The sequence below is a fragment of the Schistocerca cancellata genome, chromosome 2 (assembly GCF_023864275.1).
Source record: "Schistocerca cancellata isolate TAMUIC-IGC-003103 chromosome 2, iqSchCanc2.1, whole genome shotgun sequence".
NCBI lineage: Eukaryota > Metazoa > Arthropoda > Insecta > Orthoptera > Acrididae > Schistocerca > Schistocerca cancellata.
In genome coordinates, this window is record NC_064627.1 from 744,260,107 (window position 1) to 744,280,653 (window position 20,547).

The following is a 20,547-nucleotide window of genomic DNA, read 5'->3' on the forward strand; positions in this document are numbered from 1 at the left end:
CTACATCTAGTAGGAGGAAAACAAGAGCCTAGGCCTCATTCACTGATGAGCAACAATCATAGCAAACAATGCAAGAAGCAATAGACAACAGCAGATCCCCACTCCTTCCACCATAGCAACTTAATATAATAAAATTCCTGCTTCTTCTGCCTCAAGTGACCAATCATAACAACAACCTTTCAAAATTATGATGCAATTTCGTGCGCAGTAAGTAGCAGTGACAAAATATAAGCAACTCCACACAGCTAAAGCACATCATTAGACCCAGAGGAAGGCCACTGTAACCGTGGCTGAAACATTGGTTCCTCTAGTATAGTTTTTTACATTATGACACGGTATGATTCTCAGAAAACTGACTCTGTCTGCAGAAGTGTAGGCAATTAGATATAGATCTTGTTAAGACTTTTGGATGTCACATTTATTGATAAAGCAACAGGCTGGTGTAGCCCACTTTGGTGCCAATTCATGCTTCAAAACTTGCACAGATGACATATGGTCAGCATGTTTCCATATTTTTCGTTGAGAATAATTGCTGTAATTGTAAAACTGACTCATTCAGCATTATAGTGAGAAGTCACATTCATTATCCACAGAACAGACAAACAGCTAACTCTTAAGAAAAAATACGAGATGTTGTCTAGTGATGATTTGTGGTTGTGCATTTTTGAATGTAAAGCAAAATAACAATTTGTTGTTCATAGAGATTTAGGTTTCCTTAAAATGATTAAGGTGAACCCTGTCATGGTTTCTCTGAAAAGAATAAGGCTGAATTTCTCCGCTATTTGTGTTCTGTCCAAAATTGTTTGCCATCACTTACACATTTATTGTCTGTGTGACTTTTAAGCATAATCATACTGCCTTCCTTACCAAGTTGAAAAGAGTTGTAGCTCTGCTAAGAATTGATCACTTTATTCCTCCTGAAAACCCAACTGACCATTGTTCCTATGAATATCCATTTTACCTGAATGAGGCTTGACACACTGCTTGTATCAAACCATCTTGCCGTGGGCTTTGAAGAATTTGAACATAAAAAGATCATCTTGTTATCACCATGACAATGCAGCTCATACAGCAGACAAAATTCTCAACTATTTGCAAGCAAACCAGATCTGAGTGCTGCCTCAGTGACCTATTCATCTACTTGGTCAGTCTGTGAATATTACATACATCAAAAAATGTTTTGCATCAACCTGGTTCCCAGAACTCCTGAACATAGACGTTGACTGTGGATGTTGTATCACAGACACAGTCCCTTTGACTCTTCAGAGATGTCACTAAACCCGCCCAAAGATGTAAGCAACCATGCTTGAGCAGATGGAGGGGGTCCGACAGCCGATCAGTTCCTGTCATTCCACCAGGAAGGAGGTACAGGGCTTGTGTTGTCTGTAGTTCAACCTTGCGTAGACAGTCAATACTGCAGTTTGATCACGTCTGCATTGTTACTTTGTGTCAGAAAGGGCTCTCAACAAGAAAAATGTCCAGGTGTCTCGGAGTGAACCAAAGCGATGTTGTTTGGACATGGAGGAGATAAAGAGAGACAGGAACCGTCGATGACATGCCTCACTCAGGCCGCCCAAGGACTACTACTGCAGTGGATGACTGCTACCTATGGATTATGGCTCAGAGGACCCCTGACAGCAACACCACCATGTTGACTAAAGCATATCGTGCAGCCACAGGACATCGTGTTACAACTCAAACTGTGCAGAATAGGCTGCATGATGTGCAACTTCACTCCCTACGTCCATGGCGAGGTCCATCTTCGTAACCATGACACCATGCAGCACGGTACAAATGGGCCCAATAACATGCCAAATGGACCTCTCAGGATTGGTATTACGTTGTCTTCACCGATGAGTGTCGCATATGCCTTCAACCAGACATTTGTCAGAGACGTGTTTGGAGGCAACCCGATAAGGCTGAATGCCTTACACACACTGCCCAGTGAGTGTAGCAGGGTGGAGAATCCCTGCTGTTTTGGGGTGGTATTACGTGGGGCGGATGTATGCCGCAGGTGGTCATGGAAGGTGCTGTAACGGCTGTACGATACATGAATGCCATCCTCCGACCAATGGTGCAACCATATCGGCAGCATATTGGCAAGGCATTCATCTTCATGAACGACAATTCGTGCCCCATAATGCACATCTTGTGAATGACTTTCTTCAGGATAACGACATCACTTGACTAGAGTGGCTAGCATGTTCTCCAGACATGAACTCTATAAAACGTGCTTGAGATAGATTGAAAAGAGCTGTTTATGGATGACGTGACCAACCAACCACTCTGAGGGATCTACATCGAATCACTGTTGAGGAGTGGGACAATCTGGACGAACAGTGCCTTGATGAACATGAGGATAGTATGCCACGTCGAATACATGCATGCATCAGTGCAAGAGGATGTGCTACTGGGTATTAGAGGTACCATTGTGTACAGCAATCTGGACCACCACCTCTGATGGTTTCGCTGTATGGTGGTACAACATGTAGTGTATGGTTTTCATGAGCAATAAAAATGGCGGAAATGATGTTTATGTTGATCTCTATTCCAATTTTCTGTACAGGTTCCAGAACTCTTGGAACTGAGGTGCGAAACTTTTTCTGATGTGTGCATTTGCTATGTAAGAATAAAGAAAATATTTGAAGAAAGCACTTTTATTTAAATGAACAGGCTGTAGCTTCCTTTATTATGATGTTCTTCAAGAAGATGGAACATAACATTGTGTAGATTATTTGGCTGAATGTAAAGTTTATCAATGAAGTGGGGAACAAAGTGCAGTGTTGGTGGCCCTGCATCTCTTCGTAGCATTTCATATTAATGTTCACACCTGTGTCAAACTATTTTGTATGTGAAAACTTTTATCAAATTGTGGTTTAGATACCAAATTTTAATTCAGAGCTCCTTGTGAGTGAAGGGCATTTAAGTAGAAAAAGTATTTGTAGAGCCTATAGGTAGTTAGGTGCCAACATACTAATTGAAATCCACAATATCATTCCAATGCCCTATGGGAAAAATTTTGCAATATTGTTGTTTTTAGTCTGCCACCACCAGTGTCTTGTGCAATTCTTTAATATCCCCACTTCTCGAATTACTAAAATGTAGAAATTACATACATCATTCAAAAAATCAAAAACACGTAGAAGTGAGAGTCATGATATGAACCATCTATGAAAGTCAGAAGCATTTAATAATACTATGAACAATTGATGATTGTTCGTTTGGTATCTCATATTTTCTGTGAGTTTTCTTGGATCATTTTTCTTCCTTGTACCATAATAGGCCATTTTTATCACTGAGTTTCATTCTCCCTAGTATTTCCATTTCTTTCTAGAGCCAAAATGTTCAAGGTACAGTGATTTTGATGTCCAGACTGACATGAACCATGGACCTTGCCATTAGTGGGGAGGCTTGCATGCCTCAGCAATACAGATAGCCGTACTGTAGGTGCAACCACAACGGAGGGGTATCTGTTGAGAGGCCAGACAAACGTGTGGTTCCTGAAGAGGGGCAGCAACCTTTTCAGTAGTTGATGGGGCAACAGTCTGGATGATTGTCTGATCTGGCCTTGTAACACTAACCAAAACGGCCTTGCTGTGCTGGTACTGTGAACGGCTGAAAGCAAGGGGAAACTACAACTGTAATTTTTCCCGAGGGCCTGCAGCTTTACTGTATGGTTAAATGATGATAGCATCCTCCTGGGTAAAATATTCCGGAGGTAAAATAGTCCCCCATTTGCATCTCCAGGCGGGAACTAGTCAGGAGGATGTCGTTATCAGGAGAAAGAAAACTGGCGTTCTACGGATTGGAGCATGGAATGTCAGATCCCTTAATCGGGCAGGTAGGTTAGAAAATTTAAAAAGGGAAATGGATTGGTTGAAGTTAGATATAGTGGGAATTAGTGAAGTTCGGTGGCAGGAGGAACAAGACTTTTGGTCAGGTGAATACAGGGTTATAAATGCAAAATCAAATAGGGGTAATGCAGGAGTAGGTTTAATAATGAATAAAAAATAGGATTGCGGGTAAGCTACTACAAACAGCATAGTGAACCCCTTATTGTGGCCAATATAGACACGAAGCCCACGCCTACTACAGTAGTGCAAGTTTATATGCCAACTAGCTCTGCAGATGAATAAATTGAAGAAATGTATGATGAGATAAAAGAAATTATTCAGATAGTGAAGGGAGACGAAAATTTAATAGTCATGGGTGACTGGAACTCGATAGTAGGAAAAGGAAGAGAAGGAAACGTAGTAGGTGAATATGGACTGGGGGTAAGAAATGAAAGAAGAAGCCGCCTAGTAGAATTTTGTACAGAGCATAACTTAATCATAGCTAACTCTTGGTTCAAGAATCAAAGAAGAAGGTTGTATACATGGAAGAAGCCTGGAGATACTGACAAGTTTCAGATAGATTATATAATGGTAAGACAGAGATTTAGGAACCAGGTTTTAAATTGTAAGACATTTCCAGGGGCAGATGTGGACTCTGACCACAATCTATTGGTTATGAACTGTAGATTAAAACTGAAGAAACTGCAAAAAGGTGGGAATTTAAGGAGATGGGACCTGGATAGACTGACTAAACCAGAGGTTGTACAGAGTTTCAAGGAGAGAATAAGGGAACAATTGACAGGAATGGGGGAAATAAGTACAGTAGAAGAAGAATGGGTAGCTTTGAGGGATGAAGTAGTGAAGGCAGCAGAGGATCAAGTAGGTAAAAACACGAGGGCTAGTAGAAGTCCTTGGGTAACAGAAGAAATACTGACTTTAATTGATGAAAGGAGAAAATATAATAATGCAGTAAATGAGGCAGGCAAACAGGAATACAAACATCTCAAAAATGAGATCGACAGGAAGTGCAAAAAGGCTAAGCAGGGATGGCTAGAGGACAAATGTAAGGATGTAGAGGCTTATCTCACCTCGGGAAAGATCAGTTTGGATTCCGTAGAAATATTGGAACACGTGTGGCAATACTGACCGTACGACTTATCTTAGAAGCTAGATTAAGGAAAAGCAAACCTACGTTTCTAGCATTTGTAGAATTAGAGAAAGCTTTTGACAATGTTGACTGGAATACTCTCTTTCAAATTCTGAAGGTGGCAGGCATGAAATACAGGGAGTGAAAGGCTATTTACAATTTGTACAGAAACCAGATGGCAGTTATAAAAGTCGAGGGACATGAAAGGGAAGCAGTGGTTGGGAAGGGAGTGAGACAGGGTTGTAGCCTCTCCCCGATGTTATTCAATCTGTATATTGAGCAAGCAGTGAAGGAAACAAATGAAAAATTCAGAGTAGGTATTAAAATCCATGGAGAAGAAATAAAAACTTTGAGGTTCGCCGATGACATTGTAATTCTGTCAGAGACAGCAAAGGACTTGGAAGAGCAGTTGAACGGAATGGATAGTGTCTTGAAAGGAGGATATAAGTTTAACATCAACAAAAGCCAAACGAGGATAATGGAATGTAGTCAAATTAAGTCGGGTGATGCTGAGGGAATTAGATTAGGAAATGAGATACTTAAAGTAGTAAAGTAGTTTTGCTATTTGGTGAGTAAAATAACTGATGATGGCCAAAGTAGAGAGGATATAAAATGTAGACTGGCAATGGCAAGGAACGCGTTTCTGAAGAAGAGAAATTTGTTGACATCTAGTATAGATTTAAGTGGCAGGAAGTCGTTGCTGAAAGTATTTGTTTGGAGTGTAGCCATGTATGGAAGTGAAACATGGATGATAAATAGTTTGGACAAGAAGAGAATTGAAGCTTTCGAAATGTGGTGCTACAGAAGAATGCTGAATATTAGATGGGTAGATCACATAACTAATGAGGAGGTATCGAATCGGATTGGGGAGAAGAGGAGTTTGTGGCACAACATGACTAGAAGAAGGGATCGATTGGTAGGACACATTGTGAGACATCAAGGGATCACCAGTCTCAGGACTGAAGACCACAACAACAACGTATGTGTTACTGAAATACACTTTCTACTTAATCTCCACAAGAAGCAAATAAATTTCGTTTCTTTGGCGGTAAATTTACTAAGTGCACTCACTGTATGGAAAACAAAATATAAAATGTTTTATGTTTATTTCATGGTTTTTCTTTAATGTAGCTTACCTCACATTATTTGTATAAGTATGTGAGCCAGCCATTTGCCTCAACTGATATTACTATTGTTTATAACACATCAGAGTGTCATATAGACAGTTGTTTGAGTATCTACTGGATATGAGATTGCTGTTGCATTTTTTGTTGTTGGTAAATACATGCTATGTCACCTAAAAATTTATTTTCAGTGGCATCCTCTCAGTAGCAGAATGGGACGAAAAAATGAATGTAGCTGTTGTGACGTACTCAGTTGGGAAACACTGGGAAAACTTTGGTCACCAGCAAGGCCAAATAAAATGCCTCAATCCAGAGGAAGCACTTTTTCTATTAGAAACAGTGAGTTGTATTTACATACTGTGATCAAAAATCAGTTTAGACTCTGACTGTATGTGACTTCTCCTTACAGTTTATGTGCTATAATTGTTATTTCTATTTAGAGGTTGGGTCGTATATCTATTCCCGCCAATCCTTAGCCATCACCAATGTAGTCATGCAAAACCTTATCAACCAAGTCCAAACCTCCTTGCAGTACCTTCTCTCCATCAGCAAAATTCTCCTGGTGTGCAATCCCAAATTCCTGGAACCCGTAACACACATTGAAACTCTTGCTCTGCTGAAACTTGAGCAACATGCACAATGCCACTTCAAAAAGCTCTCCATCCTGTTCACTTCCTCCTCCTGCCTTGGAGTTCCACTATCCACCAGTTCAACAACAACCTCCAAACCTCCCCCACGTCCCCTCATAGCTGACAAACTCTGCCTTGCAGACCTAATACACTTATCCCACCCTCCAAAACTCCCTTCCACCACCACACAGAATCCAGAACCTAAATAGACCCACAACACAGTCATGAATCTTTCCTGCAGAAGCCACAGCCCCACAGAAATATCAGTCTTTTCCAAAGGCCTCACCTTTTACCTCCCTCCAAAATTCAGTCATGCAGGACTTGTTAAAGACCTTCTCTCCTTCTCCCGGTCCCTACAGTGAAAACACTTTTTCACCACCAACCCTACCAATCAGGCTCAAGCAAAGACCAATATTGAATCTTACTTAACTCAGTTCACTCCTCCATCCCACTGTGATCCACCCCCACTGCCCCCAAACCACCCCCTGTTACCTTTCCTGAATTTCTTTAGCTCAAATCTTGCGTCATCTAAAAAGTGATCCCGACCTTATAAACCTACCTGTGGACAAGGCTCCACCACTGTTGTTTTGAACCACAAGGATTACCTAGTGGAAGGACTCCACCAGCTGTCAGATACTTCCACCCACAAACCTTGCCACAGTGACCCCAGTAATCCAGCAGGATCTCCAGTCACTGCTCAAATCCTTAGGCTCATCCCAGAACCTCTCCCCGGAGTCCATTTCTCTACTCACCCCTGCCACTCCCTGCACTCCTACCTTCTACATGCTTCCTAAAGTCCATAAATGTAACCACCCATGATGCCCCATTGTTGCCAGTTACTATGACCCCACTGAGAGAAATTCTGCTCTCGTAGACCAACACCTTCAACCTATTACTACGAACCTAACCTCCTTTATAAAAGATACCAACCATTTCCTCCACTGACTCTCCACAGTTCCTGTCCCTTTACCACATGGTGCCCTGCTCATCACTATTGATGCCACCTCCTTGTACACTAAGGACCCTAATGCCCATGGCCTTACTGCTATTGAACACGACCTTTCCAATGTATGGCCGATTCCAAACCAACGACCTCCTTCCTAGCCGCCATGACCAACTATAGCCTTAACCACAATTACTTCTCCTTTGAAGGCATTACCTACAAACAAATCCAGGGTACAGCTATGGGCACTTGCATGGTACCATCCTATGCCAATCTATTTGTGGGCTATCTAGAGGAATCCTTCCAAAAAATCCAGAATCCTAAACCCCTCACCTGCTTCAGATTCATTGATGATATCTTTGCTATGTGGATCGAAGGTGACGACACCCTATCCACATTCCTCCTGAACCTCAACTACTTCTCCCCCATTTGCTTCACCTGGTCCTCCTCAGACCAACAAGCCCCCTTCCTACATGTTGACCTCCACCACAAAGATGGCTACATCAGTACCTCCATCCACATCAAACCTACTAACCACCAGCAATACCTCCACTTCTACAGCTGCGACCCGTTCCATACCAAGAAGTCCCCTAGCCACCCATGGTCATCGCTTCTGCAGTGACAAGCAGTCCCTTTCAAAATATACCAAGGACCTCACTGACCGTAATTATCCTCCCATCCTCTTACAAAAACAAATAACCTGTGCCTTATCTTTTCAGTTTCCCACCACCTCCCAAAGTCCCACTGTCTGGCCACAGAGGAGCATTCCCCTCGTAACTCAGTTCCATCTAGGACTGGAGCAACTGACTTACATTCTCTGCCAGGGTTTTCACTACCTGTCATCGTGCCCTGAAATGAGAAATGTCCTGCCCACTATCCTCCCCACCCCTCCCACAGTGGTATTCCGCCGTCCACCGAACTTAAACTGTATACTCATCCACCCTTACACAACCCCTGCTCCCAGTCCCGTACTTCATGGCTCATACCCCTGTAATAGACCTAGGTGCACGATCTGTCCCATACATCCTCCCACCACCACCTTCTCCTGTCCGGTCACTAACATCACCTATCCCATCAAAGACATGGCTGCCTGTGAAACCAGTCGTGTGGTCTACAAACTAAGCTGCAACCTCTGTGCTGCGTTCTATATAGGCATGACAGCCAACAACCTGTCTGTCCACATGAGTGGCCACCGACAAACTGTGACCGAGAAACAAGTGTACCACCCTGTTGCTGAACAAGCTACCAAACATGATATCCTTCATTTCAATGATTGCTTCACATTCTGTGCCATATGGATCCTTCCCACCAACACCAGATTTTCTGAATTGCATAGGTGGTAACTTTCCCTGCAATACATCCTACGTTCCCGTAGCTCTCCTGGCCACTACCCTGTTCCCTTTCCAGCACTACACAGCCGTCATTCCATCACCACACCCAGTCTAATTTATTTATCTCCCTTTTTGCACTTCCCTCCCCCCTGCCCCCTCCCCCCTTCCGACCTCTCCACTGCTCTCCATCTAAACAGGAGCACTTCGCTGTTCGCCACCCCCACCATACTATTCCTCCCCTCCCCACCCCTGCCTCCTCCTTACCCCCACCCAGTCACCATTCCTATCATGCACTGGTGCTGCTGCTCTCAGTGTGGTTTCAGTTGCCTCTGACTGCAGTCATGTGTGAGTTCCGTTTGCGTGAGTGTGTGTGTGTGTGTGTGTGTGTGTGTGTGTGTGTGTGTGTGTGTGTGTGTTCATGTGTGTATGTATTGTTGACGAAGGCATTAATCGCTGAAAGCTTTAATTGTGATAGTCTTTTTGTCGTGCCTATCTATCTCTGCTTTATGGTGAGTAGCAACTTTCCTTCTCATAATATTATTACATTCCATTCTGGATTTTCCATTATTTGACATTCAGGTATTGGACAATTAATTCTGTCCTCAAACTGAAATGGGTAATTATGTTTCCTTTGATATCACAGAAGTTGATCCTTGATATTTGCTTGTAATAGTATTTTTTATCGAATATTATGTAGCGCTTTTAGATATTAACGTGCTCTGTGAACTACTTTTATTGAGTATCAGCTGTTGTTGTTTCAGAGGCTGTAACTGTTTGATATTGCAAATTTTGCCTCCAGAGGTCCAAAGCACCTTAACACCCTCTCCCTCTCCCTCTACTCCCTCCCCTACTCCCTCCCTCTCATCCCCCTTTCCAGACTGTGGAATTTAAGCTTCGTATTTGTAAAAATGCAAGTTATTTCGGTATACAAGTGTTGTATTAAATTTGCTCTGTCACAACTTCACTGTGGATTTTAAATTTTTCTTTATCTTCCTGTAGAACCTAAATACACTCCTGGAAATGGAAAAAAGAACACATTGACACCGGTGTGTCAGACCCACCATAGTTGCTCCGGACACTGCGAGAGGGCTGTACAAGCAATGATCACATGCACGGCACAGCGGACACACAAGGAACCGCGGTGTTGGCCGTCGAATGGCGCTAGCTGCGCAGCATTTGTGCACCGCCGCCGTCAGTGTCAGCCAGTTTGCCGTGGCATACGGAGCTCGATCGCAGTCTTTAACACTGGTAGCATGCGCGACAGCGTGGACGTGAACCGTATGTGCAGTTGACGGACTTTGAGCGAGGGCGTATAGTGGGCATGCGGGAAGCCGGGTGGACGTACCGCCGAATTGCTCAACACGTGGGGCGTGAGGTCTCCACAGTACATCGATGTTGTCGCCAGTGGTCGGCGGAAGGTGCACGTGCCCGTCGACCTGGGACCGGACCGCAGCGACGCACGGATGCACGCCAAGACCGTAGGATCCTACGCAGTGCCGTAGGGGACCGCACCGCCACTTCCCAGCAAATTAGGGACACTGTTGCTCCTGGGGTATCGGCGAGGACCATTCGCAACCGTCTCCATGAAGCTGGGCTACGGTACCGCACACCGTTAGGCCGTCTTCCGCTCACGCCCCAACATCGTGCAGCCCGCCTCCAGTGGTGTCGCGACAGGCGTGAATGGAGGGACGAATGGAGACGTGTCGTCTTCAGCGATGAGAGTCGCTTCTGCCTTGGTGCCAATGATGGTCGTATGCGTGTTTGGCGCCGTGCAGGTGAGCGCCACATTCAGGACTGCATACGACCGAGGCACACAGGGCCAACACCCGGCATCATGGTGTGGGGAGCGATCTCCTACACTGGCCGTACACCACTGGTGATCGTCGAGGGGACACTGAATAGTGCACGGTACATCCAAACCGTCATCGAACCCATCGTTCTACCATTCCTAGACTGGCAAGGGAACTTGCTGTTCCAACAGGACAATGCACGTCCGCATGTATCCCGTGCCACCCAACGTGCTCTAGAAGGTGTAAGTCAACTAGCCTGGCCAGCAAGATCTCCGGATCTGTCCCCCATTGAGCATGTTTGGGACTGGATGAAGCGTCGTCTCACGCGGTCTGCACGTCCAGCACGAACGCTGGTCCAACTGAGGCACCAGGTGGAAATGGCATGGCAAGCCGTTCCACAGGACTACATCCAGCATCGCTACGATCGTCTCCATGGGAGAATAGCAGCCTGCATTGCTGCGAAAGGTGGATATACACTGTACTAGAGCCGACATTGTGCATGCTCTGTTGCCTGTGTCTATGTGCCTGTGGTTCTGTCAGTGTGATCATGTGATGTATCTGACCCCAGGAATGTGTCAATAAAGTTTCCCCTTCCTGGGACAATGAATTCACGGTGTTCTTATTTCAATTTCCAGGAGTGTACTTAGCACTGAGGAAGAGAACATTTTACTTGTCAAGAAATCTTTCTAGTACTGAATGAAATTTCATACTAGAGAGAGATAAAAAGCAAAGTAGAATGTTAATGATGTGATTTTCCAAAGAAAAATCAGTAAGCAGTATGCATAATGCTTACCTCTCTTCCATAGCTTGACAAGTGCTTCTGAAAATAATATCTGTCTACATTGGTTCAGTACCTACCTGGGAGATAGCGGTAGTTGGTCAGCTGGAGATTGTACTATTTTGTCAGACATTCCTATAAGACACCATGTAGCCTACTTGTCAAAGTTGGAACTGGTGAGCTTAGTGCATTGAATGTTTGTCTCCAAAATATTATGAAAGTTTCTGTGGATATGAGTATATTACTTGGTGTTTAGCAAAGCAAATAACAATACCCTCTGGTATGAAGTATACTGATATATTCTGCAGTGTGTTTGCATGGACATTAGCTCAAGACCTGTCCTCATAGTTTCAATTCTGTCCATGCTGCTCTCCAACTACCCAAACTTCTTTGAAGCTGTCCTGTATACCATGCGAGACTAGCAATCCTAAAAGAAATTAAACCCTTTTTGAACTGCTAGAATGGCAAGCAATGCAGGAGAGCTTTTCTGAAATGTGGAAAGTATGACAGAGACATTGGCAGAGTTGAAGCTGTGCAGTGAGCCATGTGTAGTGCCTGGTTAGCTCAGTTGGCAGAAGTATTGCCCATCAGAGGGAAGGTCTTGAATTTAGTGTCCAGGCTTGCGGTTTTGATCTGTAAGATTGAACAAGAAGCAACATGCTCAGCAGAATGATTGAAAGTAAATGAGATTGGTAGAAGTGATTTTGAGTAGCGGACAGGCACAATGAAAAAGAACACCAAAAATATTTACAGCTTCCAGACAAAGTCTTCTGAAGTAAAACACTCACACATTCACAGCACAACAACCCACACATATGGCCACTGTCACCACGCCCTCATACCCAACTGCAATTGTGTCTTATGTGCGCAGCTTATTGTAGCTGGGTTAGATAGTGGGGGTGAGGAGGTGGCATGGGGCAGAAGGGGGAGGGATAGCACAGTAGGGGTGAGGGAAGATGCTAGTGCTGCCTGTGGGATCATGTAGACATGTTTATGGGACAGGATAGAGTTACTAGGTACAGCATCAAGAGGGGGTTCTGTGTGCACGGTGTGGAGGGAGGGGGGTTGGGGGGTGGAATGGGATAAAAGGTGTGTGTACTGGAGTAAGAGTAGGGAAAGGGGGTAGGCAGTAGGAGGACAGATACTAGTGAAGGTTGAGGGCAGGGGTTTCAGGATATGTTGTAGGGAGAGTTCACACCTGTGCGGTTCAGAAAAGCTGGTTTTGGTGTGAAGAATGCAGATGGCACAGGCTGTGAAGCAGTCATTAAAGTTAGGCACATTGCATTTGGCATCATGTTTAGCGGCTGGGTGGTCCAGCTATCCCTTGGCCTCAGTTTGGCAGTGGCCATTCATACAGTCAGGCACCTTGTTAGTCGTCATGCCCACCTAGAGTGTGGCACAGTGGTTGGAGCTAAGTCCATAGATGGCAGGGCTGCTTTCACAGATGGCCCTGCCTTTGATGGTGTAGGAGATGCCAGTGAAAGGACTGGAGTAGGTGGCAGTGGGAGGATGTATGGAATATGTGTTGAATCTGGGCCTAATGCAGGGATATGAGCCATGAGGCAAGGGGCTGGGAGCAGGTGTTGTGTAGGATGGACAAGGCTATTGTGTAGGTTTGGCGAGCAAAGGAATGCTACTGTGGGAGGTGTGGAGAGGATAGTGGGTAGGATATTCCTCATTTCAGAGCAGGCTGCGAATGAGTCTAAACCCGGCGCAGAATATGATTCAGCTGCTCCAGTCGTGGATAATACCGAGTCACAAGAGGAGTGCTGCTTTGTGTTTTGTTTTCATTCTCGCTTTTTCTCTGTCTGTCTGTCTGTCTGTCTGCTTTTCCTGAGTCAACAGTTTTCTGACTGGCTTGATGTGGCGTGCCATGAATTCCTCTCCTGTGCCAAGCTCTTCATCTCAGAGTAGCTCTTGCAACCTACACCCTCAGTTATTTGCAGGATGTATTCCAATCTCTGTTTCCCTCTACAGTTTTCACACACTACAACTCCCTCTAGTACTATGGAAGTTATTCCCCAATATCATAACAGATGCCCTAAAATCCTGTCCCTTCTTCTTATAAGTGTTTCCCATATATTCCATTCACCTCCAATTCTTCTTAGAACTGCCTCTGTCCTTATTGTCTGTAGCACCACGTATCAAAAGCTTTGATTCTCTTCTGTTCTGGTTTTCCCACAGTCCATGTTTTGCTGCCATGCTCCAGACATACATTCTCAGTAATTTCTTCCTCAAATTAAGGCCTTTGTGTGATACTAGTAGACTTTTCTTGGCCAGGAATGCCTATTTTGACAGTGCTATTCTGCTTTTGATGTCCTTGTTCTGTCAAGGGTTATTTTACTGCCTACATGGCAGAATTCCTCAACTTCATTTACTTCGTGACCATCAGTCCTGATGTTAAGTTTCTTGCTGTCCTCATTTCTGCTACTTTTCGTTACTTTTGTGTTTCTTCAGTTTACACTCAATCCATATTCTGTACTCAATAGAACATTCATTCCTTCAGCAGATCCTGTAACTCTTCTTCACTTTCACAGGGGTAGCAATGTTATCAGCAAATCTTATCATTGATGTCCTTTCACCTTGAATTTTATTCTCACTCTTGGACTTTCCTTTCATTTCCATCATTACTTCTTCAATATATTGATTGAATAGTAGGGGCAATTCGTTCTTGGTCTTCCACTCTTATTATTCCCTCTTGACTCTCATACATGTTGTATATTACTCATCTCTCCCTATACCTTACCCCTATTTTCCTCAGAATTTCAAACATCTTGCATCATTTGACATTGTGGCTTTACTGTGGGTATATGGGGGTGGCTGACCTGCTCCTTCCATCTGTGCCAATACAGAAAAGTTTCCATACCCCCAGCCAGAACCCAGCCTCACATACTGTTCCTGCATTGTTGCCTACCTCATGCCCTGACCAATACATTACCCATCTCCAGCTGCAACACCTACATCCACAATTACCTCTATCTGTCAAATTCCATCAGTGAATAGCCACAACAACCTAGTCTTGCAAACCATATCAGCCAAGCCCAAACCACCTTGCACTACCTCCTCTCCACCTGTAAGATTCTCCTGCTCTTCAATCCCAAATTTCTGCATCTCATCTCCCAACGTTGAAACCTTTTCCCTCCAGGAACTAGAGCAACATGTACAATGTCTTCCCAAAAAATTATCCGATCTGTTCATCTCATACTCCCGATTTGGACCAATTTCCACCACCACTACTAGAGCTTTCATCAAGCCTCCCCCACATTCCCGCATAGCGGTCAAATACTGCCTTGCAGACCTACTACATTTACCACCTGCCACACTACAGAACCCAGAGCCCAAACAGATCTGCAACACAGTCACAAACCTGTCCTCCAAAAGCCGCAGTCCCACAGAAGTGTCAGTCCTTTTCAAAAGCCTTAACTTCTGCACTACTCCCAAATTAAATCATGCTGGGGTGGTTCAAGCAAGACCTCTCTCCTTCTCCTGGTCCCTCCATTGTAAACAGGTTCTCACCATTAATGCTACAAATCGCACTCAGTTCAAAACCAATACTGAACCCTGCCTCAGTTTACTCCTCTGTCCAACTGCCATCCACTGCCCACAAATCACCAGTTGTTAACTTTCCCGAATTTCTTAACCTTTAACCTTTCTTCATTATCATTATATAAATCTCTCTTCAAGGAAAGCAATATCACGTCCACAGAAAATAACACATTACACCACTTAAAGACTGACCTCAACCTATAATCCTACCTATCGACAAAGAATCCACCACAGTGATTATGAACTGCAGTGTTTACCTGACAAAAGGACTCTATCAGCTGTCAGATACATCCACCAACAAGCCCAGCCCTAGTGACTGCATTCCAGAAATCCAGTAGTATCTCCATTCCTTCCTCAAATTCTTTGGTCCTTCCCAGAATCTCTACCCTGAGACCGCCCCTCTCATCATCCCCACTACTCCCCCCCCCCTCCCCCACTCTTCTATCTTCTGCATGCTTCCTAAAGTTCATAAACACAATGACCCAGGACAACCCATTGTGGCTGGTTACTTTGCCCTCACAGAGAGGTGTATATGCCCCAAGACAACTGGGAAATCCGGGAAAAATGCTGGAATTTGTTCATCCAGGAGGAATCTGGGGAAAACCTGGGAATTTTTTAGAATTCCAGAAATATATATTTGGTTTAGTTTTCAATTAAATTTTTATATAGCCCCCTACTGCAGAAAAATACTGCAGCAATAGAACATAAACGAGAGAATAACACCAAAATAAAGCTTTAGTTGCAAAGAAAATGCACAATTTATTGCAACAAAATACAGTGCACACACAAACGTCTGCCGACAGCAAAATGTGTCCATGCATTACTTAATAGCAACATTTTTTTCATGGGCCTCATTTTGATGAACCCAGCTATTTATATTTCTAACAATCACGGGAAACTTTGTGAATTGTGGATTGAGAAGAGTTACTTTCAGAGTAAATTTCCTTTTACACAAGATGAATTATGTTATGTGTGAGAATGTGCAACGAATTTCTTAAATCACAGAGCATTCAAAACTTAACACTGAGGACCAGCCACTTAGAAAAACTTTGGGCCCAGAAGATCAGCCAATTATGCCATTATTTAAAATTTTACAGGTACATTTGTATTTGATGTATCTTAAAGAATCATGCTAAAAAAGACCAAGTTTCAAGGTTAGTTTTTCATTTTTGTTTTAGTTCTTTCTTAGATTACAAGTTACGCAACAACAATCACAAAAAGTATAACTATCTTTTAAAAAAAGTGTGAAGTAAGTTCTTCAGTAATTTCACGTATAATTGGCTTTTCTAATGAAAAGACTTAGTGCTCGAAGGAACACTTACTCGACCAGGTAGCCCATAAAATTTTCGGTGCACAGCAGTTGAATTTATAATCGTGCTTGTTGAAAATATTCAGCTGCTGCACTTTAAGCTGTGCTCCTAGGACTCTGCCTAACCATACCCTTGGGGAAAGATAAAAAAACGGCAAAAAACTTTTGATGACCAATATTATATGTGAAACCTTAGCTTTTCTTGTAGCTATGCTGTATGTATATCAATTTAAACCATTAGCTTTTCCTATTTGTGTATTCACACTACTTAAAAGTGGTATTGCTGCTGGCTGGCTAAATCATGTGTCCTATGCTCTGAATTATCTGCTATCATTGGCTGCTGAGATCACATGCCACGAGCTGGGATTGGCTGTCAAAAGTGCATTGCAATCTCAATTTCAATGCTTTGGAAGCTACCTTGCTGTATTTGGTAAACTTTCAATTGCTGTAGTTGGTGGGATTCCTGTTTATACTTTCATAAAACAAAAATATTCAATGTAAATGTCACTGTGCATCAAAGATCTTTCAAAAACACATTGTTTTTTTGCTGTGTTTCAGTTCCTAAAGTTCCGGGAATTCTATACCGGTGTATAAAATCTTCACAATTCAAAGAACTAATAAGTTTTACAGCTGGAGAGAGAAAATATATAGTCAGTTAACACTGAAAAAATGTATTTTCACCAGGGATATAGTGTATTTACACCTGGAAAAAAGTGTATTTTTGACTGGGAAATCTGAGAGAAATCCAGGAATGTTTTTTTCCACATATACACTCTGATCTCTGCTCTTGTGGACCAACACCTTCAGTCTAACAAGTTGTCTATTCACATGAATTGCCACTGTCAAACTGTGGCGAAGAGAAGGCTGGATCACCTAGTTGCTAAACATGCCATCCAACACAATGTGCTTCACTGCAATGACTGCTTCACAGCCTGTGCCATCTGGATTCTTCTCGCAAATACCAACTTTCCTGAACTGGACAGGTGGGAGAAACTCACCGTGTAACATATCCTTCATTCTCGTAAACCCCCTGGCCTCAACCTTGCTAGTCCATGCCCTCCTCCTTCCCTGCCCCTGGTCCAGCATGCACACGCCTTCTGACCCACCAATGCACCTACTAGTCCTTCCTTACATACTACTCCTCTCGTCTCCTCTCCTCTCCACTCCTCTCTTTCCCTCTCCCCATTCCCTCTGCCTCCTACCCCTGCCCCCAGCACACCCTCCCATCACTGCACTATCCTGTCCACACCAAGTTGGTGCACGTTTCCATGGGCAGCACTAACATCTTCCCCCACCCTCCATCCTGCTACCCATACCCCTCCCTGCCCCATGTCTTCTCCTTATCCCAACTACCCACTCTAGCCTCTGTTGCTATGCATGTCAGACACAGTTACTATGCCCAGTGACAGTGGCTATGTGTGTGAGGTTTTGTTCTGTGAATTGGTGAGAGTTCGCTTCTGAAGAAGAGCTTTCTCTAAAAGCTGTAAGTATTTCTAGTGATCTTTTTCATCGTGCCTATCTGCAACTCAGTGCCTCCTTGGTGTGGTGAGTAGCATTCTATTCTTTTCGTATTCTATCCGTGGCTTCCCATTATTTGATTGGTAGAGGTGAGTCAGACAGAAGACTGGCTGATTAAATTCACTTGCTAACAGGCATATGTCCTTTCCACATCATACTAAATAGATGTGACAATGCAGTTATCTTTCACACACGATGCAATTGTCTTGTACACACTGAATTTAATTCATGTCTGAAAGAGCAGACACCATTTTGATCCAGCAGCCACTATTAATGAAGACACAAAGGAATTATATACGTTGGCTGCGACAGTGTCCACTCACAGCCAACGCCTGCAATTCCTTTGTGTCTTAAAGTGTTACAATTATTACCAAATTTTGAATTTAGTAGTGAATGCCACATCTATTATGCTCATACAGCATTTCATATATGAAAATAGATCTAATTTTAATGTGCTTATTTGTGCTTTATCAGCTGTAATGTAGATGTCATTCACAGAGGAAGAAATTTGATACACATATTCTGCAAATTTTAAGCTACAGAGTGAACAGCAGATAAAATGTTGGCTTCAGTTTGGCATTAATACCTCTGCCATACAGCAAATACAGCAGAGGCTCCTAACAGTTGTGTCAATTCTTTAATACCTGTGCTGAAATGTACTGACAGTAATTGCTCTCTGTGTATTAAATTGCGGTGATGGCAGGTTCCCATCACCACAGTTCTCTCCAGATTGTTATCTATCAATCATACCATGATTTAGAATAGTATAAGTGCATGTGTGCTTGTGTTTTCATGTATATGATTTCACAATATTTACCTCATAGTATTTTATGAAGGGCACTTCGGTCCCCGCAGTGAAGTGCCCATCATTCTTAACATCATCGTAATCATGATAAATTGCAATCATGCTCTGCTACCTGGCAATCATAGAAGAAAATCAGCAGTAACTTCCCTACTGACGCAGCTATTGCATCAGTGGGAAAGTTACTGCTGATTTTCTTCTATGGCTGCTGCTTTAGGTAACTTCTAAACTATACATGGAAGTTTGTTTTCATGGGCATAAGATGTAGCCAACTTTCATTACCAGTAATGATAGGACTGAAGTAGGTCTTGCCTGGCTCTAAAACTCCTGGCATTCTTTCTCACCTGGCTCTGTTCTGACATAGCATTTTTAATATCCTTCCTCAATGGCCAATTTAAACGAGTATGCAACCATGAAAATGTTAAATGTGCTACAATGGGAAATATTTCATCATGTTTGTGAACTAAGCCAAGTGTTTTATACTAGGAATGTGATGTTTGATAAACTTTTCGAATCACAAAAATGAAGTTGTTGAGAATAAAATTCTCCTTTGGATGCTTGTTCTGATATTTTCCAAGTTTCTGTCACAGATCTCTTCAACCAAAGGCAAAATTTTAAAGGTGCACCTTGATTTTGCAAACTGTCAGTGAGGAACTATTATTACAAAGTGCTGCTCATCAACACCATTTGATAGCAATGGCACATAATGTTAGTGTTTAAATCGTAGAACCAAAATCAAAGTAGTAAGAGTACTAGAACCTACTAACGTGCAAAAGAATAATCGATAATAAGCAGACCAAAATTGTAAAGTTGTTCAGTGCCTTGGATTATCTTTAATCATTCCAAGAAGTATTGGACATTGGTAACAAAATCTAAAATACAGTTATGATGATGACACACTTGACAGAAATTTTAAAAAAGAAAGGTAGAAGGAAAAACATGGTGCAATTTTACCAAAATACACAGGATCAAACAGAATTACACCGAAGAGCCAGAGAAACTGGTACACCTACCTAATATCATGTAGCACCCCTGCGAGCACACAGAAGTGCTGCAACGCGATGTGGCATGGACTCAATTAATGTCTGAAGTAGTGCTGGAGATAATTGACACCGTGAATCCTGCAGGACTCTCCATAAATCCATAAGAGTACGAGGGCATGGAGATCTCTTCTGAACAGCACGTTGCAAGGCATCCCAGATGTGCTCAGTAATGTTCATGTCTGGTGAGTTTGGTGGCTAGTGGAAGTGTTTAAAATCGGAAGAGTGTTCCTGGAGACACTCTGTAGCAATTCTGGATGTGTGGGGCATCTCATTGTCCTGCTGGAATTGCCCAAGTCCGTCAGAATGCACAATGTACATGAATTGATGCAGGTGATCAGACAGGATGCTTACGTATGTGACACCTGTCAGAGTCATATCTAGACATATCAGGGTCCCCATATCACTCCAACTGCACACGTCCCATATCATCACAGAGAGCCTCCACCAACTTGAACAGTTCTGTGCTGGCATGCAGGGTCCATGGATTTATGAGGTTGTCTCCATACCCATACACGTCCATCCGCTCAATCCAATTTGAAATGAGACTCACCCGACCAGGCAATATGTTTCCAGTCATCAACATTGTGATGTCGGTATTCACGGGCCCAAGCAAGGCGTAAAGTTATGTGTCATGCAGTCATCAAGGGTACAAGAGTGGGCCTTCAGCTCATATCGATGATGTGTTGTTGAATGGTTTGCACACTGACACTTGTTGATGGCCCAGCATTGAAGTCTGCAGCAATTTGCAGAAGAG

General features: G+C 43.2%; 1 protein-coding gene across 2 annotated transcripts in view; it reads left to right on the forward strand.

Moving 5' to 3' along the window:
- The window catches only part of LOC126162551 (uncharacterized), a 157,022-nt gene that overhangs the window by 36,209 nt on the left and 100,266 nt on the right, over positions 1-20,547 (forward strand). For both annotated transcript variants that reach the window (XM_049919133.1, XM_049919134.1), the window contains exon 3: positions 6,296-6,443. In XM_049919133.1, the coding sequence (XP_049775090.1) occupies positions 6,296-6,443 (148 nt within the window). The remainder of the gene's footprint in view (positions 1-6,295; positions 6,444-20,547) is intronic.